At 41.6% G+C, this 24,690-nt stretch overlaps 1 protein-coding gene across 6 annotated transcripts in view; it reads left to right on the forward strand.

The window, feature by feature from the left end:
- Positions 1-24,690, forward strand: part of MAD1L1 (mitotic arrest deficient 1 like 1) — a 320,369-nt gene that overhangs the window by 34,141 nt on the left and 261,538 nt on the right. For all 6 annotated transcript variants that reach the window (XM_052680322.1, XM_052680324.1, XM_052680323.1 and 3 more), the window contains one exon: positions 1,164-1,250. In XM_052680322.1, coding sequence (XP_052536282.1) covers positions 1,164-1,250 — 87 coding nt within the window. The remainder of the gene's footprint in view (positions 1-1,163; positions 1,251-24,690) is intronic.

A 24,690-nucleotide genomic window follows, 5' to 3' on the forward strand; every position in this document is an offset into this window, starting at 1 on the left:
ATCAATGCCCAGTGACTTTGTTTTCTATTATATCTGTGCCACTCCACTTTTTTTTAAGGCCTGCAATGCCAGGAAAACATCCTCCAGAAATAAGTATAAGCCTAAAGCTGCCAATTGCTGGAACTTGGACTTGAATCTGATTGTTGATTTGAATTGCCTAACAGATGAGGATGATTTCTTTCAATTGGAGATCTGTCAGTAGCTATCATTACTAGAAATCTGTGGCTTTTATAACACTGTCTCATTTTACTATTGGATTAATTTCAGTTCTGAGTCCTAATACTTCATGGTATGAATTTCTGAGTACATGAGAATAGAACTGAGGCAAATACACTTATCTGACCATTTAAAAATCTGTCCAATTATTTCATTGATGCAGAGACCAAACACTTCTGCTGGGAGGAGGCCCTCAATGCATTGCAAAAGAGATGCCTGGTATTATCTGCCAGATAAACCTGCTATATTTGGGTGAAGTTCAAGAGCCTTAGAATTATGCTTTTCAGAACCTTGTGGACTTGGCATTACACTCTGCAAAGGTTGTCTGCAGAAATCCCTGGGTCTGCTTGCAGATCCTTGGCAGACCAAGCGTGCCCAGTTCATTTCTTTCTGGTTGATGTTTTTGTTTTGTTTTTAAGTGCCTGTCGACTTTAGCAGGTGAAAGAGGATACTGTGGAAGGGGAAGCATTTATCCTTACCACATTGCTGTATGTTCTTGTTAGAAATCACTGTGGGAAGAAAACATCTACTAAAGAAAAGAAAATGAGTCAGATCTGCTTCTTGCAGATAGAAGGTGATGAACCCAGGCTGAAATCAGGTTGTTGCTCTATAGATTGCTTTGTAAGGTATGAATGTTCATGTTGACCACCTGCTTTGGAGAATTTTTTGTTTTTTTATATTTTACAGTTTTAGAATTGGTTTATGGGTTCAAGTGAATACTGAGGTGCTGTGAGTTGGGTGGTAATTATATCATACACTGATGGCTGTAATTAAACCAGCTTTGATGTATGTTGGGAGAAGGATGCAACCCTGTCATCCTAAGGTACTGGATAGCTTTGGCTGGTGAGATTTCTTCATCTGCTTTTCGTGAGACCTTTCTCATAATCATAAATGGAATGAAGTCTTTCAATCAATGATCTGTTAAAAGTGTCTGTTTTGTTTTGTAGGACGCCTGATGATCTCTCGAGGCAAATTGTGGCTCTGCAGCAAAGGGAGCTTGTGCTGAAAGAGCAGAACTCTACCATCACAAACAGGTAAGTGATACCAGTAGTGGATGCTGGGTAGCAAGATGCTGCCATATTAAGGCATGTGGAAGAAGAATAAAGACTTCAGACTGCGAGGACGGCTCTTCAGATTTCCCTGCTGCTCTGAAGAGCTTTCCATGCTATTGTTCTTTCCCATATTGACAAAGAGTTTTTTCCTCATGTAAATCCTTGCAGTATGAAAGAGACTAAATGTGGGAGGATGCAGTGAATAGTTTATCCAGTTTTATTTCATAAGCTGTAATTTTTGTAAGGGGAGATGAGCATCTTTCCCAGACCACCACATCACGAATGTGCAAAGCAGAGATCCTGGGGTAGGAGGGCAGTAAGAGCTCTGAGGGCTGTAATTTGCCTGCTTAGAGCATCAGTTTGTATAGATGTGTTGGATGAGCACACCTGTAGTTTTGGTGGCAGAACACTGCTGGACTGTAGAAGGAGCAGTTGGTTTATAGAGCAGGGATATGTATGTAAAACTGGAGAGTGTCTGAGCCTTTGCACTGATGTGGGAGCGAGCATCTCCTGGAGGAAACGAATTTGTCTGCTGGAGCTTTACTTTCCAGACTGCATGGGTTACACGTGGCATTTCTTAACGCTATTCCATCATGTGCCTGAAAGCACTTCTCACCCTCAGCACACATCTTTTTCTGCCCTGATGTCTCTTCCTGTTTAGAAGCAGTACCTCCACCTTTAAAAATGGTGCTTGGGCAGTTTGCATTGCCAAAGTCTTGTCTAAGCTGCAGAAGCACGGTGAATTTCCACCTTTGGTGTAATGTGTTAAATATAAAGCAAACATGTAATCGAGCTCTGGGCAAGTGCTTTTATTTGTCTTGGGCTGTATTTGCATGTATGTCTCCTGAGGTAGGTGGTAGATTTTGGTTTGAGAGGTGGTCGTCTTATAGTCTGTGCCTTGTGAATGATGGGCAGAATTCAAGCGGGGTGTTAAAAGCTTTGTGTGCTGCTGCTTTTAAAAGCGTTTAGTCAGTTGTAAAATTGTTAGCCAAGTGTAAACTGCCAGGAGTGCAGTGTTTGCATTTCTGTAAAGAGTTTTAAGGATGACAAAGACCGTCACTAATATTAGAGGGAAGAAAAGGCATTTCATATATTAAAAGTGCACCAAGCAAATCTCCTGAAGTCAAACAAAAGAACATCGGTAATGTTTGAGTTGTTTTTCTTCCCCCCCTGCCTTCCCCACAGTCTGCTGCTCACAGCCTGTCAGAGCAGTGTTTTTTCTGAATTTATTAATGGCCAAAGGGAATCATCTGTTGAAAAAGCAGCTTTTTGGTGCTGTCTGTTCATGCTGGATGTAATTGTGCCTATTTAGTTTAAAAGTAAAAACATGATTAAGATTACTTTTTGATTTCAAGTGAAATGGGCTGTAAAGCTGCTTAAATTAAAATTGTAGCATTTTCTTGATGAAATGCTCTGTGTGTCATTTCCAAAACTAACAATTTTAGCTTTCTTCTGCCACATACCTTATTCTGTCTTACAGTAGGCAATAAGATACAGTTTTTAAAACCTTTCATTACAGATGATTTGAAAGTTCCTGAGAGAAGGTTCTTGAGTCTCTGGAAATAAAACCTTGTTAAGGAAGCAAATCTAATTTTCTCTTTTCCTTTGAATGACACCCAGATCCAGCTGATGATTTTCTTTTGTTTCATAATTGTGTGCAGAGTGGACTGCGTGTGACAGTAACTTAATATGTGACCATGACTCCCTCTAGTGATTGAGCCCTGCAGTGATTTGGCTTTCTATTGTTTTCTCATCTATAACTTCATTAGCTTCGAGTTGGGATGTGTTCTGTCTTCAGTGCTGATGGTTCTGTATCTCATTTATAAATAGTTGGTGGTTATTTGTGTACAGAGCTATATGCAAGAGGAATTTTGCCTATCATATTAAGCTTTGATTAAACTTCTCCATTAAAATTAATGATTTGGTAGCTACTGAAGGAAACATCATCAGAAGTTGGCATCTGAGTTTATTTCTGACATTAAAGCAGGGAATCAAAGATAGTTCTGGGTTACCTCTTGCTGCCATGCAAAGCTCAGTGTTCAGTAGAAGAAATTGGAGTGATGTTGCAGACTGAACTGTCATGAACAGTCTCTTTGCTTTTTTCCTTAGAGCACTTGCACTGGGAATGGATGGGATGTCTGGAGCACTGTTGGTCAGCAGACTCGCTTGCTGGTCGCTTAACCCAAATAACAGAGGCTGCATGCAAACTGAGTGGTGTTTCTGGTCATCAAGGAGCACTTTGGCATAGGCAGAGGAGGGCCTGGTATGGTTCTTTGCAAGCTGAGTGTTCTGTCTTTACATTGCAGTTGTCTGTCTTCATTTTAATTGCTAGTGATAGCACCTTGCCTACATGTTAGCGTGGTGAGCACTTGCTCTGTCCTATTTGTGTCACAGCCTGATGAGGAGTCCTCACTTTCTATTTGATAAAAGGAGGTGTTTGATAGTGAGGCAGGAGTTGATTGCTAATGTGGCCAAACATGAGCAGGACTTGACTTCAGAAAACAAGACAGGCTTGGAAAAGATGGCATAAGGGATCAGATTGCTATGTAAGGTCCCTTTTCCTGTAGAACTAGAGACAGGTGTGTGGCTCAGCTGCTTCACAGTGTGCTTCAGGTGGTCTAGAATGAAGGTTTATGGCATATGGTCATTCCTGTAATGCTGTTTTCCACAGCGCGTATGGCTTCATTAAACAGGTTGGACTTCACAATTGCTAATGGATTGCTGATGGTCTCTTGTCTGTGTGCAGCACTGACACTGGACCAACGAGGTGTTGTGTAAAATGCAAGGCAATGTGAAGTCAGTGCCTCAAACAGAATGAAGGGCACCTGAAGAAAGGGAGAGCAGCACTAAATCTTTGATCCTGATGCTGGGATCTTAGTGCTGCTAGTTTATTCCTGTCACCTGGTGAGTTTTGACATACAGTTTTATATGTGAAAAGGGATGTTTAGAATGTGTTTGAAATGATATTTTCTTTCTCCAAGTGCTCACAGAGTTTTCTTAAGAGAGATGGTTGTTTACACCTCTATTCGTATAAATCACATGAAGTTGACTTACCCAAACAACCTGCTGTGTGTGTTATCACTTACAAATGAAATACAAACCCAAAGCATTGAAGGCTAGGGAACAGAGATTGCACACTGAACAGAAAATGTTTTTAAGAGAGGCAGCAGGGACTTCTTTTCCAAGCAAAAAAGACAATGAGTGAGTAATAATAAGATTGGAGCCATCCGTCTCTGAGCTGCTGGCTCAGAAGCGTGCTGTAAATCCAGTGCCCATCTTCTCCTTTCCTTGGATGTCCCATAGAGCGTCAGTCACAAATACAGATGGAGCCTGTCAGCCTTTTCTCCCCTAATCTTCTGGAAAGTTGGGCGGAAGTTTAATTACAGTGAAATGTCTTTTATCTGACAGCGAGAGGAGTGCTGGCTTTTTGATAGGCTTTATGAGTTATTTTGTGATCAAAAGAAGCACTTAATGTCTAATATAGGACAAGGTAGGGATTTTTGTGTAACTATTTGGCACGCTGCACCTTGATTTATACGTGGGGATGTATGTGTATCTAACACCAGACAAATGTTTATTCGTAATGCTTCAGGGCAATATTAACTGCTGGCAGGTTCTGTGTTCATTTAGAGCAATGTTATGAAAAAATGACTGGTGGGTATTGCTCTCCTCCTCAAAGTGAATCTTTCATGCCTTTTTTTATTCTGGAAAGTAGTTGATAGCATCCCACTGAGTGACCTATCTTTTCAAATAAACATATTTAAACAGTAAGCTTCCAGGCTACAACTGGCTATTTGTGATGATACTGAGTCGCTACAAAGCTTTCCTGATTTTTCTTCCCTCGTGCAATAGTGAGTCTGTAGCAGGAAACAGGAAGGCAAAATAGCTTAGTCAAGACATGGACTACTTGCTTCTAATTCTCAGAATGTGGGATTTTGCCCAGACCTCTGCTGTTGGTGATTTTTGTCTTTTTTTTTTTTTAAAGCCCAATTTCCTGAGCAAGTGAGGCAGCGTGCCTTATTGCTGCGTTTTGTGTGTGAAGGTATGTGAGCATTTCTGTGCCTGCTCTACTCTTTTGAAGTGGCTGGTTGTCTTCTGTCAAGTTTGGCATGCGGTACAGATCCCCAGAATAAAACATCCCAGCAAGCTTAATGAAAACTGCTATCCAGCTACAGCAGGGGCATCTTTTTGCTGCGGTGTGAGGCTATCAGGGCTCTGCAAATAAAGAGTTGATGTGGGGAAAGGAAGTCTATTGCAGTAGGTATTCACCTTTGGAGAGAGAAGCCCATAGGAAACAGGGCAGCTTTAGTTCTGGAACTCAAGGAATTGCTCTCTTGTTGTGCTGAAAAGCAATTCTTTAGAAAGAGCCTTAAGAGCAGTCTCCAGGGAACAGATGTAGCTACAATTTTACATCTTTTCAGCCTGGAGCTCTGTGGAGAATGTGCTGTGTGAACCTGGTAGAAACAAGTAGTATTTGGTTTCTTGCTTTTGGTTTGACTGTGCTTCTTAGAGACCAGGATGTGGAAGGAGGGTCTGCAAAATGCATCTCTTCAGTGCTCTGGTTGCTTTTAATGATTAACATGTTGCAAAAGCTATTTATCTCTGTTCTTTTTTTTTCTTCTTGTTCCAGGGTGATTGACTGTTGGTGTTTATGCTAGCATCCCTGTTGTTTGTGCATCTTTCTATTACTAGAATAAGCTTTTATTTGTTAGTGCTCCTCTGGAGATGCTGATTAAACATTCCCTCAGGTGTCCAGGTAACAATTCATGTTATTGACCAGAAAAACGTCTAAAGTAAACATTTAATGCAGTAGGTAAACGTGAATTCTGTAGCTCTTGCTAACTGCTGTGAAGTAGGGCCCGTTCAAATACTTGACAAAACACTTATGTCTGAGAAGTCTCTTCTTGGCTGGGATGTCTCGGTTGGTTGATTGTATCTGCATGTGGAATCTGTTCAGCCCTATGGCTGATTGCTTGTTTAACACTTTCGTGTCCGGATCGTGTCAGCAGCACTGCGTGTTGTCTTCAGACAGCTATTATGAAGATCTTTGTGTGTTTTCTTCTTAATGAGCTGTGTTTGTCCTTAGGCACGTGTGGGCTGTGGTGTTGTGTGGTAAGGGGGGGAAACTCGGTACTGACTCTGGGGGAGGTGGGTTCCACTTGCAAATGTTTTTCCTAATATCAAAGCTTTACCACTTGTACAAGAGACCTGCTGTTGGATATATTCAATCAACACGAGAAATGAACCGCCTTGTCGTCTTTAGCTGCGTAAGGCAAAAAGAAAAACCCCAAACTTGTCATAAATCAGTCAGCCCCCCTCCCCACCCAAAAGCAGCTTTCTTTTGCTGCTCTGAAAGTTAAATGACTAATGTGCATAATTTATTTGAGCATCTGTGCTAAAAACTTGCATACCAAGTTTGAGTTCAATGTGATCAACAATGGCGAAAATTAGGATTTATCATGGAAATGCTGACGGATGTGAACATGTGTAGGCTAAACCGGTGCCTGACAAACCTTCTTATTGTGCGATGCTAATGGTGAAACGCGGGGTGGTTGGTTTTTTTTTCCTTTTTCCTGCTGTAATTGCATCCCCCCCCTCCTCCGTCTGCTTAATTTTCCCCTTTTCAAACGTGGTGAGTTGGGCTGCGCTTCGTGTTTGGATTCCTATTTTATTTTTCTGAGCGGTGCAGCAGTACTGAGAGTGCAACAGAAGGTGGTGCCGGCAGCATTGCGCTGCTCGCTGCCTCCCCTCCTCCTGCTCCGCCTGCGCAGCCGGGCTGCTGTCACCAGCCTTATAAATTCTGGAGCCAATTAGCTAAAAAAATGTTGCGAGTGGAAAGGGAGGAAAGAAAAAGCTGCAGGATGGCTCGGTGTGAATGTGACTGCATCAAAAGCTCTTCCCTGGAGAGCTCAGATGGGGCCTCGCGCTGCAGCTCGGGGTGTTGGGCTACTTCAGGAGGGAGTAGTTGGCTGGGAGGAGTTGAGCACAAGGAAAAGGAGCGAGGATTCCTGAGAAGCTGTGCCGATGGCAGAAGGCTGCTGGGTGCTGCAGGGGTCCCTGAGGGCTGTTGGAGCTGGGCAGGGCACTGTGCTGGTTTCTCCATCTGTCTCCAGGGGCTTCCTGTTGAAGCCGATTTCTTTATTTTCCTTAGTGGTTCCAAATGTCAGACTGGTTGTTTAGTTCTTATGTAGGCAGCACAGAGGCAAAAAATCTCAGTGGCAATGGGACAGCAGTGCTGCACTGGAGAAATAGTCAGTTTCTCAGTGCAGTCATTTTGTAGGAAGACGTCACTCCCTGAGGTGGGGTGGAATGGGAAAGGCAGACCATTGTATCAAAGCTCATGCAAGGAGCTGGTGTTCTGTATTCAGAAGTTTTTCACACAGGGTGGTGAGGCACTGGCACAGGTTGCCCAAGGAGGCTGTGGATGCCCCATCCCTGCAGGCATTCAAGGCCAGACTGGATGTGGCTCTGCGCAGCCTGGGCTGCTGGTTGGCGACCTGCACACAGCGGGGGGTTGGAACTGATGAGCACTGTGCTCCTGTGCAACCCAGGCCATTCTGTAATGGTATGATATTCCTAGTTTTCAGTTGGATCTTTTTCCTGCTTCTCCCTCCCATTCATTCAGAAGGCTACTTTTTATTCTTTCTTTCAAGACTTATCCATAGAAATAGTGGAGAAAATGCTGCTTAAAGTAGTGCAGTCTCTGGGTGGGAAAAAGGGAGGGGGAAGAAAGATGAACTCAGATTTCTGGTGTTGCTAACCAAGATGGAACCCTTGTTCCATCCTGGTTTCTTCTCTGTGTATTTTTAACCAGAGGTTGGCATCTGATTGTTACAGTTTAATGGTGACTGCAGGCATTTTTAATACTTGGTTGTATCAGAAGGACCAGATCTGAGATCTGGAAAGGGCCCTTTTGGGGCTGCATGGTTGGGCTTTGGAACTGGGCTTTGTAAGAGTACAGAATGGTGTTCTAGCAACACACAATTTCTTTTCTGTCATATTTTATGTATGTACTGCTTTTCTGCACATTTTCAATATTTAAAACAATGTTCACATATTCATAAGTTGTAAAATATGTTCTCACTGCTAAGATGTGGAAATTAGTTTAAAAAAAAACAAAAACAAGAACAACAAAACCTCCAACTTTCCTTTTATCCAAGCAATAGAAATCCAATTCTTGTGGGTGAAATAACCACTGAAGAGGCTTTCTGTTTCTCAGCCAGAAAAAGCTTTTGAAATATTTATGGAAATAAACCAAAATGTGTCCCTTTCTGGCTGTACAAGTAAGGGATTATCAGATCTAGCCTATGACATTTGCAATGCATAGAGTCTGAAGTGTATAATACTAATAGAGTGTATGTTTGAAGAAAGTACCATGATTTTGTGTTGTTTTGAAATGAGACTGCTGACAGAGTATTGCATATCCATGGATCAGACAAATGCAAGAAATGCCTCTTTTCCTGCAGCTTACAGTGCAGGTAAACATCATCATCCAGGCAGTGCATTAACTGATTCTTGGAAACCAAACGTGTTGTTTGTGATGATGCATCTTAATCTTCTAAAAGAGCAAGACTGCAGTCACTCATGTAACTGGGAACATGGAGCAGTGCTGCCTGCATCCCCTTCAGCTGAAAGAATCTGAATCCTGTGGCATCAAGGACATAATTGCATCACAAGCTGTCTGGCTGCACTGTTAGCTCAGTTTACTGAGTGAATTCGCTCATCTGGGTCTTAAGCTTTGGTTTTTCATTCTGCGAGTCTTGTAGTGGTGTAAGAATTGGAGCTGCTTGAAATCAGAGTGCATTTTCATCATTCAGAGAAGAATCAGCAGATCGAGGTTTGTAGGGAGAAGTAATACCTTGCATTAGACCAACTGATAAGATTAGAAGAAAGATGTGTTTGGGCACACGGCCAACGCTCAGATCTGATACAGGCATGGAAGCCTTCAAGCTAAATACGGGTTGAGAACAAATGCTCTGAGTTCAACTTGATTAGACAATTTGAGAGAGAAGGTAGTGGGCACGTGTGGGATGTAGGGGATGTCAGAAGAGGTGAAGAAAATGCTGTTTTCATCTATGAGAAACACTCTGAGTTGTTCTGATGCACGACCAGGTATATATACTTTGACAACACATTAATAGTATGGACTTCCTCTGTGTGGAAGGAGCTTAAAAGCAGATACAGTGCCTATCGTGCTTTTGCTGAGGGCATATACCAATAAATACTGTGATTCACTGACTCAGCACTAACATGTCTGACTTGCAATTAAGGGGCTAGAGCTTCAATTTTATATTAACCAAAAATCTTATTTTTCTATACTGTCAATAAAATTTCTCTGTCATATTGTTGACTTATCTCCCCTGGGCACTCAGCTGCAGCAGCAAGTCTGAACCTGCTATTACAATGGCTGCTGAATGAGTTTAACTTCATTTGTTCAAATGTGTTCCAGGATGAAGCATGTTTCCTGAGATGCAGTATTTCTGCTTTGGTTCTCATGGTTACTGCAGGCTGTGCTGGTGCTGGGAAGGTCCAGCTATTGATACCTGCTGGGATGGGCTGCTGGTTTCTGTGGCAAAATTGGTCGTCAGTTTTAAATAACTGCTCAAACTTAATAGGGCAGAATAAAGTGGTTTGTTTCTTTTATTAAATAAGACAGTATATATATATAAATGTATATTTAAAAGTGTACCTGCTGGTTACCTTTATGTAGAATGGTGGTAAGTCTTTAAGTGGCCTATTTTATAGCAACTTAATTTCTTCTAGCAGTACACTTGTTTTTCTTCCCCAGCACCCTGATGATATCCAAAAGGAAAAAAAATCTGATAATAAGAGCTGTGGTTGTAACAAGAAGAGCATCAGTAAGATGACCAGGGGCAAAGTGTTGCCTAAAAAATTCTTCATGTTTTTAAGCTAATTACATTTTCTATTGCTAGTGACCTTTTGGAAGCCTCTTATTTGCGTGGATTGCAGATGCCTCCAAAGGAAATGCCTTCATACATAGAGAAAATGCATTCCAGTCATCTCCTCAAACCAGAACACAGTTCTACTGTGTGCAATGTGCCACTTTCTGAAAGAACTTTGTGGAGTGGTTATTCTGAATGGCTGGAGAGCTGTCTCTGACAGAGGAGGGACACTGAGACTGAGCTGTCTTACAGTTCTTGAAGGTGGGAGCTCTGTGTATAAAGTGTGGCGTGGGGACACTTTTGAACTTACAGAACAAGTATCATTAATATTTTAAGTCGGAGAAAACTTAAAATTCATGCCAGGTCTCTTGGGAAATTTGTGCCTCGGCGGCAAACTTGTGAATGAGAATGTGAGCCTTGTTTCAAATGTTCCTGCGAGTATAAAGCAGACATCTCTCGGTTCTTGCAAGATTTTAATATGGAATTTTTTTTTCCTTTGTCTTAAGATAACTCGCTGCTTCCTTAAATTAATGCAGCTGTTCTTGAATGGAATACAGGAGAGAGGCTGAAGCTTCAGTAGTTTTTCTTTCTCTGTCCTTGGAGACTTTTGTCCAGCTCTTGAATGAGAAATGAAAGAGAGAGAGGATAGGAGCAGCTCTCGTGGATGCTGCAGCTGTCATTGAGGCTGGCAGAAGTTAGTGTCCTTCTCCTTGTAAACCCAGCAGTCCTGGTCAGACATCATCAGATTTCATTGGTTTTGATGTTTTAAAAATAAATTGAGTGGCTTTGATTGACATCTTTTGTTAGCGTGTGCAGACCTCAAAGAAGTTCCTCGTGTCAGTGGAGAACTAAATCAAGTCAAGGAGTCGGTGCAGGTGCCACCACATTTGATCAGCCAGGCTACTTTTTTGTTTTTTGTTTCCACAGTTCCAAAGTTCCTTCAAAGTTCCTGCTTTGAATAGAGATAAGAGCAGCATTGTCTCTGCTGCAAGATATTAACCTATGTTCTAGGGACGTGCCCTGTTTAGAATAGTGCTTGGGGCCTCGTGGGTTTGAATCCCAAAATGAGGTGTCCATTATTAACTATGCCTCCAAATCAGAAATTGATTGTAGCAGAGACAATTAAAGCTGACTGTATCCAGCCCACTTCCTTTTGTTTGGTTCAGACATTAATCTTTCTAACCAACCATCCAAATCGCCACCTGTTTACAAAAGGGTGTTCTTTATTATTTAAGAGGGAAGATGCTACTCTGACTTACACTGATATAGAAGCCTTTTATGTATTCTCATTCTGGGGTTTATAGAACCGTGTGCTCCTGGCTGCCTCAGTAGAGGCTTGCATGCAGGTCAGGTGAGGTGCAGGAAATTTGAGAGAGCAAAAGGAGTGGGGCATGGCAGACAAAACAGGATTTGTAAAACCCTTTTTTTCCTGGGGGGGGCTGATGCTTGAGTGGCTGCATATTTCCACCTGGCTCAGAGTAGATCCTTTCTGAAGCCTGATAAACTGCTACTTGTGCTGTTTCTGAGTGTGCAAGGGTATGGGTTGCTGCTTATGGTGTCTGATGTGGTACTTTTGTAAAGCATTGCAGCTATTTAAAGGAAACAGGATCAGGATGGGATTGGAGCTGAGGAGCCAGCTCAGACTGGGCTGCAGAAGTGTTCAAAACTCAGCATGCTTTCGAAGCAGCTGAAGCACAAAACTTGTATGGCATTGAGCAAGTAAGTGATCTGTCCTGGCTTGTGGAAGTGATAATGAACAAGGCTTGTGCTCAAATTTGCTAAAACCTGCCTGTGTTGCTGCTTGTGCAGGGCTTTCCCAAAAGTGCTATTCTTATCATTGGCAGCTCCTAAAACGTTTTTGTTTATACCTCGAACAGGCTGTTCAAATGTTGTCATTCTGCTTCCCATTACCATGTTATGAAGCAGATGCCTTTTTTTGTTGTTGTTTCCATCAGCTCCGTGTCCCATTGATGGAACAGCATCCCACTAAGAAAATTGTGGGATTCCTCTTGATGTGGTGGAGGAACTCGGCAGCGTTATGTGGCTCTGGGATAGATGACTGCCCTGCCATGGGCTTCTGCATGCTTAGTGCACGTAGGAGCAGCAGAGGGTAGGAACAGTTGTGAGAACAGTTTTGTTTTTTGCACCTTGACAAGAATCTGTCACAACAACCTAAGTTTTACATCCGTGTTAATTTACTGTTTTGCCTCACGTGCCTTGATGGCAAATAATCTGAATGAGAGAGTAGGTAAGATGGGGCGAAATACAGAGCAACCTGAAAATCGTGTTCTAACCCCATCTTCCTCAGCAGGAAAGGGGTGGAGTGTGAAGGAAAGAAAGAAAGCACATCACTACAGCAAAACCAGCTGCAGCTGAGCCAAGCCTGATAGAAGAAATGAGTAAATCATCAATATTTCAGATTGTTGCTTTTCTAAACAAATGTTAGAAAGTGAGAATGAAAACTTGAGGAAACACCATGGAAGAGTGTGTGCTAATGTCTCTCGAGTCCCTTGCTGATAGGAGGAAAGGTTGTTTGAATTTTAAATGGATTTAAATTCCTTTTCATTTTGTGGTCCTTGCTGTTCTGTGTATATTGTCCCTGGGAAGTGAGCAGAGAATAAAACTCCTGTATTTTTATGCTTGGCTGGTTTTAGTGTTCTCCTATATTTTTTAGCTGTAAATGTTGCAGACTTTATTACATTTAAACTGGTTTTAATGTAGTAGGTCATAAAACCTAAATAACGAGAGGCAGTGTCCACTGCAGGTGTTTTTAGTGCAGAGAAGATGCTTGGCAGTCACTGAAAAGCTTAAACTGAAACTCCAGGATCATCATCTTAGTGAAGACAGTTCAGAAATAAGAAACTGTCATGGCTGAGAATGAATTTCGTTGTTAAAAATTCCTCCTCCTCCTTTCATCTGAGTGGCTGGTTTATGCTTTGAGACATCAGCTCAAATCTGGAGGGAGAAGAGAGGCTGCTTCATAAAAAGGTTCAGCAAATCCTACGTATGTAGCAATGTGATGTAGTTACATACGTGTATTTTATATGTAATAGCTGAGACCCTTTGGAACTGGCTGCTCATTTGTAACCAGGAGCGTGTAAAGGAGCTGTCACTGAGTTGTGAGCTGTGAGACGTGTGTGTGCCAGTGTTATTCCTGCAAGCTCTAAGCCATTGATGAGGTTTACTGCTCATCAATTTGAAGAGGAGCCAAATGATGACGACTGCTTGTCTGTGCCTTCCTACCTCTCTTCTGAAGCAAAGGCCCTTCTTAGTGGAGAAGCATGTGAGTGTCAGGAGATCAGAGGCTCTGCCCAAGCCAAACGTTGTAATTACAAGCAATTCTGCTCTTTCTATTAATTGTGGTTACTTTTTCTGCTGTGATACGTATGATCTGTACTTTAGAGATTTCATCCCTCTGTTTCAGGCAGTCAGTTACCTCCCCCCCATTGTAAAACTAAAATAGCTTCAAGAGAGATGTTATTGGTGTGTGCTTTCATGCATATATTTGTCACTTCTTAACTGTTGAATACATGGCTTTGGAACTTCCCTTAGAGAGGGGAAAGCTTGGTCTCTGTGATCTCCATGTGGGTCAGAACTTTATTTAATACCTCTTGACATTAAAACTGCTTAAGAACTGGTGCTCGTGGTGTTGTCTGCTAGTTTAATTCGCTGATTTCACCACAGCTTAGTGGATGTTAAGTGCTTTTGTAAAACATTTATGGTGATTTCTGTGAGTGTTAACTTCCAGCTAATAGATGTCACAAACTTTTATCTCCTAGCAGTGACTCTGTACCAAGCTGTGCATTCAGCACAGAGACAGAACCACAGAGGGGAGCTGGAGACAGGCCAACCCTACTTGGAGCCTTCACCATATTAGAGCAGGGACTGTCTGGTTTGCTGCTGCTTCTTTAAAGAAGAAAACGAAGCAAGAAAAATTAATGTCAAATACTGAAACAGTGCCTTTAGTTGGTCAACACGTGTTTTAAAACTGACACTTGATTATTTTGCAAGTTGTTAATGAATAGGCAATTAGAGCTTTGAGTGTTTTTCTGGGCCATCATTTCTGGGACTGCTTAAAGCCTGGTGTCTGCGAAGGCACGGTTTGTGTGTCAGAATCCTGTATGCAGACCTACGGCCTCAGTGTGAGATTTAATGGCTTTACAGGCTGCCAGTGATCTTTGTGATTAAATAAAAGCCTGCTTTAGGTTTGTGCAAATGGTTTAATGTTCTCTGTTCACACTGTACGCTTGCTCTAGTAATTGTATTATTGCATCTGTTTGATCACCCTGGCAATCAGAATGTGCTGTTTTATCAAGGTTCTCCTTTATAAATATGGAAGCTAGGAGCTTACTATGCAGTTTGGTTCTGAGATTATGAAAATCCACATCCAGGATTCTGGTAAATTAGGAAAAAATTTATTTTGTTATACCTTTGGTAACAGCAGCCAACCTGTGTTATGTAGCTTCTTTAAAGTAAATGCAACACTGTTACGTGGAAAAACACTCAATTGTTTTTTATGGTATTTCAGACATTCTTATGCATTTAAGTGTTGTTAAGGTTTCTATTCCTGTGTTAGAGATTATTTTGAAATAGAGGATGGTAGGCTTATGTGTCTGCATAGGTCTGTCTTCGAATAAGTTACATTACTTAAAAAACAGAGGATTATTTTGAGAACTTGTTCTTGCAGAAATGAGGATAAAGTGATGTCACAACCTCCTTTTCTGGTGCTGGGTGAGTTTTGAATTTCAAGCAGTGACCTGTGCAGCCAGCTGTGGGGTTTGGTGCATTTCCTACCTTACACAGCTGTGCCTCTGGAAGTGCCTCTGCGTGCAGAGGTGGGCTCTGCAAAGCAGAAAACTCATGGAATTGGAGTGGAGTCGCATCTCTTCATCTGGGAACTCAGTCCAGCACTCAGATTCTTACCTTTTTCTCTTAGACCAAACTGGAAAGGAGAGATGAGGCTTGAGTTAAAGCCCAGGTGTGTATAAAAAGGCATGAGAATAATGTCTTATGCAGTACGTATTTCGGCAAGATGAGTTAATGTATTTTACTGCTCCACAGTCACAGATTTCACTCAGGCTCTTTTCTTCTTTGTCTTTAATTTATATTCACAATTTCATCTTTCTTTTTCTCATTCTTTTTTTTTTGCCCCTTTTTTTGTAGCTGCAATACTCTATACGATCTCTTTGAAATAAGCTATATCTCATATAGAAATTACCAGCAGGGAGACCATTGGATGAGGAGTAGTGTTCATTTCTCTGCTGTGCAGGGTAATGATTTCCTGCTTCCAGGAGCAGGAGATTAAAATTCTAAGGAGAGGATTTGCCCCTTCCTCTTGCAGCAAGCCCCTGTGCCAGGGCTCAATCACTTCCTCTGTAGCAGCAGGAGCAGAGGCAATGTGATGCTGTGGTCATTCAATCACTGCTAGAAATGCTTTAATCTCTTCTATTCTGTCTGATAAATGCTTTCTTCTATGTTATGAATTGCAGATTTCTAGTGTTCCTATTGTTGCAGGGATTGGGGAAGAAGAGAGATCATCCTGTCCAGTTAAGTGTTCAGTGATGATGCATTCCTTTATTCCCAGAGATACTTTGAGATTTAGTTAAAGTGCAGTTGTGGGAAGGACAGAAAAAGCATAGGAAAGAAGGTGGCTCTGTCTGTTAAATCACACCGCCGTTTGTAGTTCCCTTAATGGGGACAACCTGTATTCAGCAAGTGACTTTTATTTTCAGAAGCAGGTTGGAGATGGAGCGGTTTCTGCTTCAGCTTGTGGTCTTTGCTGAGAATAAGCAGGATGCTCTGTGTTAATTAGGGAGATGAACTTCTGACCAGTGCAGCCACTTCCTTTGTTGTGTGAACCACAGGAAAGTGAAGCTGTGGTCGCATCAGATGCCAAGTGTGGCTGAGGCAGCTCCCAGAGCCATCTCCAATTTTGACCTATTTGTTCCTCTTCACTGCAGCAGTTGCACAGAACTGTAATGGATGCGTATCGACTTTGCTGCTTTATTTTGCTCCCTTTGCTATATTGACATGAGTTAATAGGGCAGAAGCAGAAGACAGACGGTGTACAAAGTGGAAAGAGATTTTGTGTCAATAGGGATTGTAAGATAAGAAATACAGTATTGAGGGTGAGCTCAAAGAGAGCTAAAAGCAGGGCAAAACACTTGGCGTGCCTGGAGGAGAAAGGCAGTGACCCAGAGCCATAAACCATTTTTTGGCAGAAAGGTTTTCTTGTTTCCTGTGACTCATTCTGGGATGCTGGTCATTGGATTTTTCTCAGCACTGTCACATTGCTAGAACTCTGGGGTGGTTGTCTTCTGTAGTGCTGTTAGTGTTTTACAGTATCAGCTTTACAGGTCTTTGCTTGATTGGTTGATAATATTATTAAAGGAGAGAGCATCCATTTCTTATGGTAGTGCTGGGTCTGTCTGGTCTGATTTAGCCACACGAAAAGTGAAAATGAATGTTCCAAGTGAAATTTAGGCTTGAAGGTGATTGGAAGTGGAAGGCAGAACAAATTCTGATTGAGTTATGAGTTCACCAAGACCCAGAATGATGTAGTTCATATAATCTATGTAATAAATGGATGCATGCTAAAACGGGTTACTGAGCACAGAGCCCCTCGGAAGGATACTCTGGCTGAATTCCTGGATGAAGAAAAATATTTCAGGTGTTCTTGTGCTCATTGGTTCAAAAAAGCATTCTGGTATATAGCAGTAGTTTGAACAGGTAAATAAATACTCTCATTGGTACTGGGAAACAATTTGAAAGTGATGTACTGCTGCTGTACGGTGCATTGTCAGATCCTTGCTTAGCATGTTGCTGAATTATAGAAAAGCTACTGCCGTGGGCAAGGAGCAGCCCTGGATAATAAATTGCAGCAGGTATTTGGAAACCAGCTAAATGTATGTTTGCTGGAAGATGAAAGGAAGCTCTTAGTATTTCTTACAATTATGTGCTGCTGGCAAAGTTATTTACATGGTTTGACAATGAAGAAATGAGTAGGTTAGTTAATTGTTGGGAAGACAGAAATAAATGAGTGCTTAGATCAAGTCAGATTACGAGTGGATGTGTGCACTTGAGACAGGAAAACAAAGGTTGTAGGGAGAGACCTATTTACTTGGATGAGCCTTCAGTTCGCTCTTGCTTGAGAACTACTTGTATTTTTTTTTTTTAGATGTTCTGTTTTTTTTTGTCTTGTTAATATTTGTGTCGTTGTTGGTTTGTGGGACGTGAACACTGCATACATTTCTAAAGGAGCTCTGCCCAGCTGGGCTCATAAAGCTCTTCTGTTTTTGCTCTGGGTCCGGGTGGAACCAGAGCAAAGAATAATTGTCATTCAGTGCATAGCAGGCTACAACAGGAGAACTGTGCTATGAACTACTGGTGAGGTCAGCTGGAGGGCTCACCGGGGAAGGTATTATTTTCACTCAGGAGAAGAGAAAGAAAGAGAACTTTGTATTCTTTCTGCTTGGAATGTTGTTTGTTAAAACGTTTGCGATTAAACATACAGCATGTGAGTTTTTTGCCTGGATGTTGTGGAGGAAATCCACTGATGAAGTATGTGGCTATGTACATGGGTATCTTGGTGAGGCTCTGTCTGATGCTGGTTTTGAAATGAGATCTTGACAGGTTGAACTAAAGGCTTTAGTGGCAGTCGCTTTTTGGGCTGCTTTGGTGTCCTGCAGGCATTTATTGCTGCTGGGGAAGCAGCATGTGGAACTAGTGTATATATTTATTTTTTTTTAAAGTGAGGAAGTGGAGGATTCCTCCAGATAACAAATGTTTTTAAATAAGCACACAAATCCCCTTGTTCAGCAATCCTCCCAACTGTAGGAATTGCTTTTGTAGTAGTTAATGTATCTGATTCAATTAATAATTGAGAAATAAAAATGATAAACAAATGTAAATGAAGAAATGGGGGCCTGCATTGTTCATTTGCTAATGAGATTTTTCTGGAGCTCTCTGTGATCTGGGGAACTGCAGATCAAAGCTTCAGTCATCAGCCACAAGATGGCAAACTGAATTTCCTGACTCCTAAAACATTCTGTGGTTTCTTTTCTCTTGTTGGTGTGCAAATTGTCTTTCATGTTTTCTGGAGGAAGATTGATGTATTTTGGGTTGATCTGACATATTTTGATATATCACTGCGGTTTGGAATGCCACTGTGAAATCCTAACTTACTGTCAGATTTCGTTTTGTCTTCAATTACTATTTGGTGCTTCTGTTAGCCCTTTTTTGCCCGCTTTATTTTTGTCTGGATGCTAATTATTGCTGCCATATCAGAAGATCATTTACTAAATACATTCTGAATACATGCAGTGCTAATTGCAAGGATTCATATTGCATTTTCTTTGTAGTTCTAATTCTTTTCACAGAAGATTCAACACACAGTTTGTGGTAAAGCATAGGTGTCCTTTTAGGCTGTCAGCTGGTGATGCTCAGCAGTAGGGTGCACTTGTCTGCTTCTGTACAACCTCCAGATGTTGACAAACACTCTGTCCCAGCCTCTGCACACTTCTCTGAAGGTGTTCCAGATTCTACCTGTTCACTGTTAGTGATGTATCCTTTTCAAAGTAGTGTCAGTCAGTAGCCAAAATGTCCCACCTATTCTTGGTGAAAGTAGCTGTTGAATTTTACTGTGATCGAAGAAGAGAATTATTTATAGTAGACTTCTATTATATCCACAGCACATTCCAACAATTGATCTGTTGCACACGAAAATTCCCTACAAGAGCAAAGCTTTTACTTGTCAGTACTTCTAAATTTAAGCGCTGGTCTTGTTCCTCTTACCCTGAGCTGACACTTGCTCTCTCTGAGCCTGCCCTGTGCTGAGGATCACACCTCAGGTGTACGTGTGCTGCAGCTGCTGAGACTTCATGCCAAGCCTGGGAGTCCTGGGGGCAACGTTGCTCTTTTCACTCTGCCTGCCTGGCAGCAAGCTCTGGTTTTAATGCTGTACTAGCACAGGTCTTGAGGCTTTTGCACTGACTGCACTGTAGATGGTTTGTTTTTTTTTTTGTTCCAGGATGTCATGCCAGCTTCTTTGTTTAAAAAGGAAGGAAAATTCACCTTTTGGACTAGCTTCATGTGGGAATTAAGTTTGTTCTGTTTGTTGGGCTGTAGCTGCCTTTGTCAGCCTCTTGGCTACCTTGGTCAGCCTTGAGAGCTGGGCAGGTCTTTAAAAGCTGTGAAGCTTTGAGCAAAACAGCAAGGGAGAGAGGCAAGTGTATTGCTTTCACTGAAGCAAAATGCAAGGACAGCTGGCTTGCTCAATTTAGTTGGAGAGTGGCAAGAAGAGCATGTGCTTTCTTTGCCCACACATTCATAAGTAGAGGATGGCGGGGGGGAGATTTGGGAGGGTGGGAATGAGAGAGGAGGAAGCACAGGCAACGTTGGGCTGGTAAGGGTGTTGTGGGAGGGTATGTGATTTATGACTTGACAGGGAGAGTTCTGGAGACATGACAAAAATGCAAAGGAAACGCAGCTTTACTAGTTGTTCTGATTAGTATCTGATGTTGTACACGTGTATGATTTCATGTGGACAGAGGGCAGCTGTGTACCAAAATGTCTCAGCTTCTTTCACTGCATCTAGGTTGTACTCTTGATAGGAAATCATGATATTTGCTATCCCCAGAAAAAGCATGAAGAATGTCAAGAGAACTGATATACGGATAGGATTGAAAGGGAGAAAATTCAGTCATTGAGTGGAAAAATATTTATCTTTTGGATATGCCTATAATTAGATTTGAATGGATTTAAGTTTTTGCACTGCCTCTGTCCCCTAAACTCACGTCTGTCTGATTTCTGGCCAATGTTTTCTTATTATTGGCATCCTCACCTCCTGGTATTTTGCAGCCCTTGAGCTTCTCTCTTCTTCAGGGCGCTTTGGGCTGCTGGGTTCCTTCCTAGCAAAACAGCCTCAGAAATGCTGCTGCTGTCGGGCCCTGCCTGCTGTGTGGTGAGGAGGGGAGCTGAACAGAGCTGAGTGCCAGCCACCAAAAATAAACAGCAGTTTTAACTGTTGACTTTTAAAAATCAGTCTCCTTCCTTAAAAATAAGTGTTGCATACTGCCAAGTCATGATAAATGGTTGTGTAGTCTTGCATTTAAGGCTTTGTTAGATGTCAAATGTAATTTTTTTGTTTAAAAAAGTTGCACAACTGCAGTAATCCAAAGTGTGTTTACTTACATGTTACAGAAGAGATTGAAATGTTACTTTTGCAGTGAACTTCTATTTTATATAGGGGGAAATGCACTAAAATGGGCAACCGTGAGCATGCAATTGTTCTTATTCTGATTATTCTGTTGGAAAACTTCTGGAGGAGGATACATAGAATTCTTTCTATTAATCACTTCTACCCAGAACAGCAGTTCATGAAATGCAATAAACACTAAAATTAGATCAATCCCCAAACAGTAACTTGTATGTCTTGCAGCAGCGCTGAGGGCAAACGGAATCCTTGGGAACTGGTAAATAAATGCAGTTTGCCCTGATCTTTCCTTTATCTACTGCAAGATGCTGAGGTCCACACATACAGACCTTTGTTTCTTAGAATGTAGCAAGAGAGATTTTTTCCAAATAATTTTTTTTTGGAAAGCACACTTACGAAACAATCTTAAATGTGAAAATGCTGTAGTATTCAGTCACTGCCGTAGGCGTGCTGGGCTGTAAGACTGACATTCAAACAGTGCTCTCATTAGTGAGCTGGATTTTCTTTGCCCTTATCTAAACATTCACATCTGATTTTTTTTTTTTTCTTTGGGAGGAAAGTGGGAGTGGGAATGAGTTCATGTTTTACTCAAGCTGTTTCACCAAAGTCATCGAGTGCTTCCTGCTGAAAGCTTCTCAAAGCTGCTGGTTGTGCTTGATGCCGAAGGCAAATGAAAGGTGATGAAGAAGGTTTCTGGACTTCTGCATAAGAGGTTACTGAAACAATGATGGTTACATGTCTTGGAAGATTGCTGTGGGCAGCAGCAATCACCTTTTACTTTCATTGGAAGAATAGTTGGCCTCACAAGAGGAGCAAAGGCCCTGTATCTTCCATGCTGCATGCATCTCTTCTCCATTCCAACTTACCTTTCGTACTGCTTTATAAATCTGAGAGCATTCTGCTTCACCTCTGGGGTGGCGAGTTACTGTTTGTCTTTGTTACCTTTGTTACCCCAAGTCCGTTAGAGATGAGGAGGATCTCTTTATTCTTGTTGCTTAGCAAGAGCACAAAGTGATTACTATCTTAATTAGTTTGGATTGTAATTTAATTGAAAATGGAACAAGTAGGTACAGAAAAAAAGGTGGTAGGGGAAAACAGGAAGGAGTGGTAAGCCTAGCAGAGTAGATTGCAGTATGATTGCAGTTTTAATTGCTTGGAGTGTTGAAATCCTTTATTTGGAAGAGCTATTTTGTACACTGGAAAGCTGAGTTGAGGTTTAAATAGGGCTAAATAAGCTGAGTTGACAGCTTTGGTGGAGCGATGCTGATTTGGTTTTCATTTTGCATCACTGAAGAATACAGTTCTTTATTAAGGTGTTCAATAAACATTGACATTTTTTGTACCAAAATCTGCTTTTCTCTGGTTGAGCGTCATGGATGATAGTAGAAACAAAGGCTAAATTCAAATTGTCCTTCTCCTCACATTGGTGTCTCAATCTGAGTTTGTTACACCTCTTCTGAGCATGGGTTTCACCTTCCAAGAGATTGCTGGATTTCTTTAATCCTGTGTGGTTAATTTGGGGTTTGTTTTGTATTTAATCTCTTTCACAAGATTAAAGAAGTCCAGAACTGATTCCTTGCCAAACGATTCTAAAGTTGGTTTGACAGATGAACAATTTGGAATTTCTCCTTGTCCCCCCGAGTTTGTACCTTTCCTTGCCAGATATGAAGCCTTGTACAAAGTCAAGCCTCTGTGTCCATTTCTGGGTGAATAGTGATACAGGAGACACGTGCTTAGTGCCTTTGTGCACTTCCCTGGGTGTTTGCTCAACTGCATCAGGAGTTGGTGTTCAGCAAACTGAGTCCAGTGTAGATCAGATCGATACAGTGCAGAAGTTGGAGCTGGATGTAGATGTGGTTCTTGCTCTGTAACAATTCAAAATGCTTTTTTTCTAAAGATGTGCATTGCGACTATGCTTTAAATGAATTAAATCGCTTCTCCCATTCAATAGTTGTCCAGCATTTGAAATAGATGGCTTCTAGTTAACTTCTCTGCAGTGATGAAGTATTTTTAATCAGACCTTTAAGAGGTGAGATGCACAGTACTGCTGCTTGTGTCCTCATGCCTTTGAGTAATGCTTGTTTATATCAGGCTCTTTCTTGTTTGTGTGCATTGTTAGCATATTATTGCAACACAAAACAATCATGCTCTCCACATTTTCTTCCTTTAATGGAGTGCAACTGCTACAACTGACTGTTCGGGCTTCTGATGTTAATATTATGTGCTGAGGAAAACTTAGGGTGCTGTCTGACATAGTTTCATTTAGTTATTCCAGGGTTGTAAACAGATTTGCTTCCTGTGTGGGAGCAGAGTGATACGCTCACCTGATCGATCCGTTACTTGCAGGGACACGGAACCAGGGGATCTATCGATTTCCCCTCAGCCAGCTGAACCCAGTTTGTAATATACTTAATTGCTCTTTAACAGACTTCGTTTTACCCAATCTAACTTTAGAAAGAACGTTCTCTGAACTTGAAGTCGTGTTTCAGATGTGTGTTACAGCAGGCTCATCAATATCCCTGTGACGGAGATGCTGTGTGTGGGATGAAGCCCGTACAGAGGCTGTGCCAGGACTCCCTGCAGTCCATCTGTCCATCTCCTGACTGTGGATTATGAACAGTTCCTTCCCAGGCCTTTCCATCTGATCTGACCATTCCTCATGCTGATGTCTTCCGTGCAGGCTGCTGTTTGTTCTTGTTCTTTGATTTTTTTGGTGTCTGTGTGCCCACAGCTGTTACAAATTGGGCTATTTTTCTCATGCTACCTTTGGCAAAGTCCCAGATTCGTGGTCTGCACTTTCAATCTGTTGTTGGTGATATTTGGGACTGTCTTCTTTGTCTCTATGGAGATTTAGGATACCTCATATGGAAATTCATCTGATTTGTGTAAGTGCTTGTTATGTGTACACTTTTCTCACAGAGCTGGGATTTTTTTTTTAACAGTTATGTGAAAAGATTGGGAAAAAGCTCCAGCTTTGTTTGCTACTTTTTGACTTGTGAATGATGTCTGAAGACAGCCTAAATAATGGTAACTCTTCTGCTACTTGATTTAAGTTTGCTGTTTACTCCACATTTAAAAACGTTTCTGGGTTTAGTGAGGAACTTTGCTATGACACGTGGTGTTACAAGGCTGAAGTAGTGAATGCTTACCAAAACAAAGAACACTGCTTTGTGCCCGGAGTTCAAACAGTATGATTTTGTTGCAGTCACTCAACGTAATTATCTCATTATTTAATAATATTATCAACAGATGGTTGAAAAGGCTTTAAGAAGCCTTGCTGTAAAGGCTTGTCAGACGACTGTCCTGTGCCTTGTGGGGTCAACTGTGTTGCTGCTGTTCCCTTACTCTCTCACTTTTGACAGGACAGCATCCAGAACGATTCCTCCTGTGTCAGCAGTGACTTTGTAGTCTGTTTTCTCACGTTACATCATAACTTCACTCCTTGCAAGTCTTCAAGCCCTTCAGGTTGTTAGCAATGGACTTCTGAAGTACAAACAGATAACAAACAAAACCTCCACAATGTTCAACAAACTTGGAAACTGCTTTTGTTACCTGTAATTTTTTTTCTTATTGAAAGAACTTGCCCAGTGTTATTTTTCCAATTTCAAATCACCTGTAGACAAGTGCAGAGCAGGCTGTTGTGATTGAGACCATGAGCTGCTTCCTACTGCCTGCAGGTGCAGTGTGCCCCAGTGCCATTATTGTGGCTGTATGCATCGTTTGTGCTGGCATGAGTTGAATGGGAAAGGAATAAGATAGTTTATTATATAAAATTCCAACTTTTTAAATGATGAACTCAATCCAGCTTTGGGCATTATGGGTAAAATAGTTTGGAAAACCAGATGATGTGTTCTTCCCCTGTCCCAAGGCTCCTCAGCTGGGGTTGGTACAAGGGCGTTCTAACAACAGTCTGTTCTGGAGGTTAGGCTTGAGTTATGCTGTCTGTATTTTAATAGAGAAAGAAAGGATTGAGTAGTCATAGGACTAAAATGCATTGTAGGCAGGTCCTTGAGTTAGAAATGACCTGTTTTGCTTTGAAGCACACAGCATCTGCCATGAAGGCTGTGGTATCGGCCGGTGAGTAGCTGCAGCTTCTTGTCCATTTATTTTCTCATGGAAATGTGGTTATTTGGAAACGTGTAATTTCTTTTGCCTGGAAAATTGACACCTTCTGTCGGCATCCTCACTTGGGTATGTTTAGACCCCATCCCAGCGCTTCCCACCTGCTGTAACATTCTCCAAGAGGAGAATTTCTTAGCAAAGAATGGATTTGCTAATGAGCTTCTCTTCCCAAAGCGGTGAGGAG

Source organism: Tympanuchus pallidicinctus, unplaced genomic scaffold (assembly GCF_026119805.1).
Source record: "Tympanuchus pallidicinctus isolate F22 unplaced genomic scaffold, pur_lepc_1.0 scaffold18, whole genome shotgun sequence".
Lineage (NCBI taxonomy): Eukaryota > Metazoa > Chordata > Aves > Galliformes > Phasianidae > Tympanuchus > Tympanuchus pallidicinctus.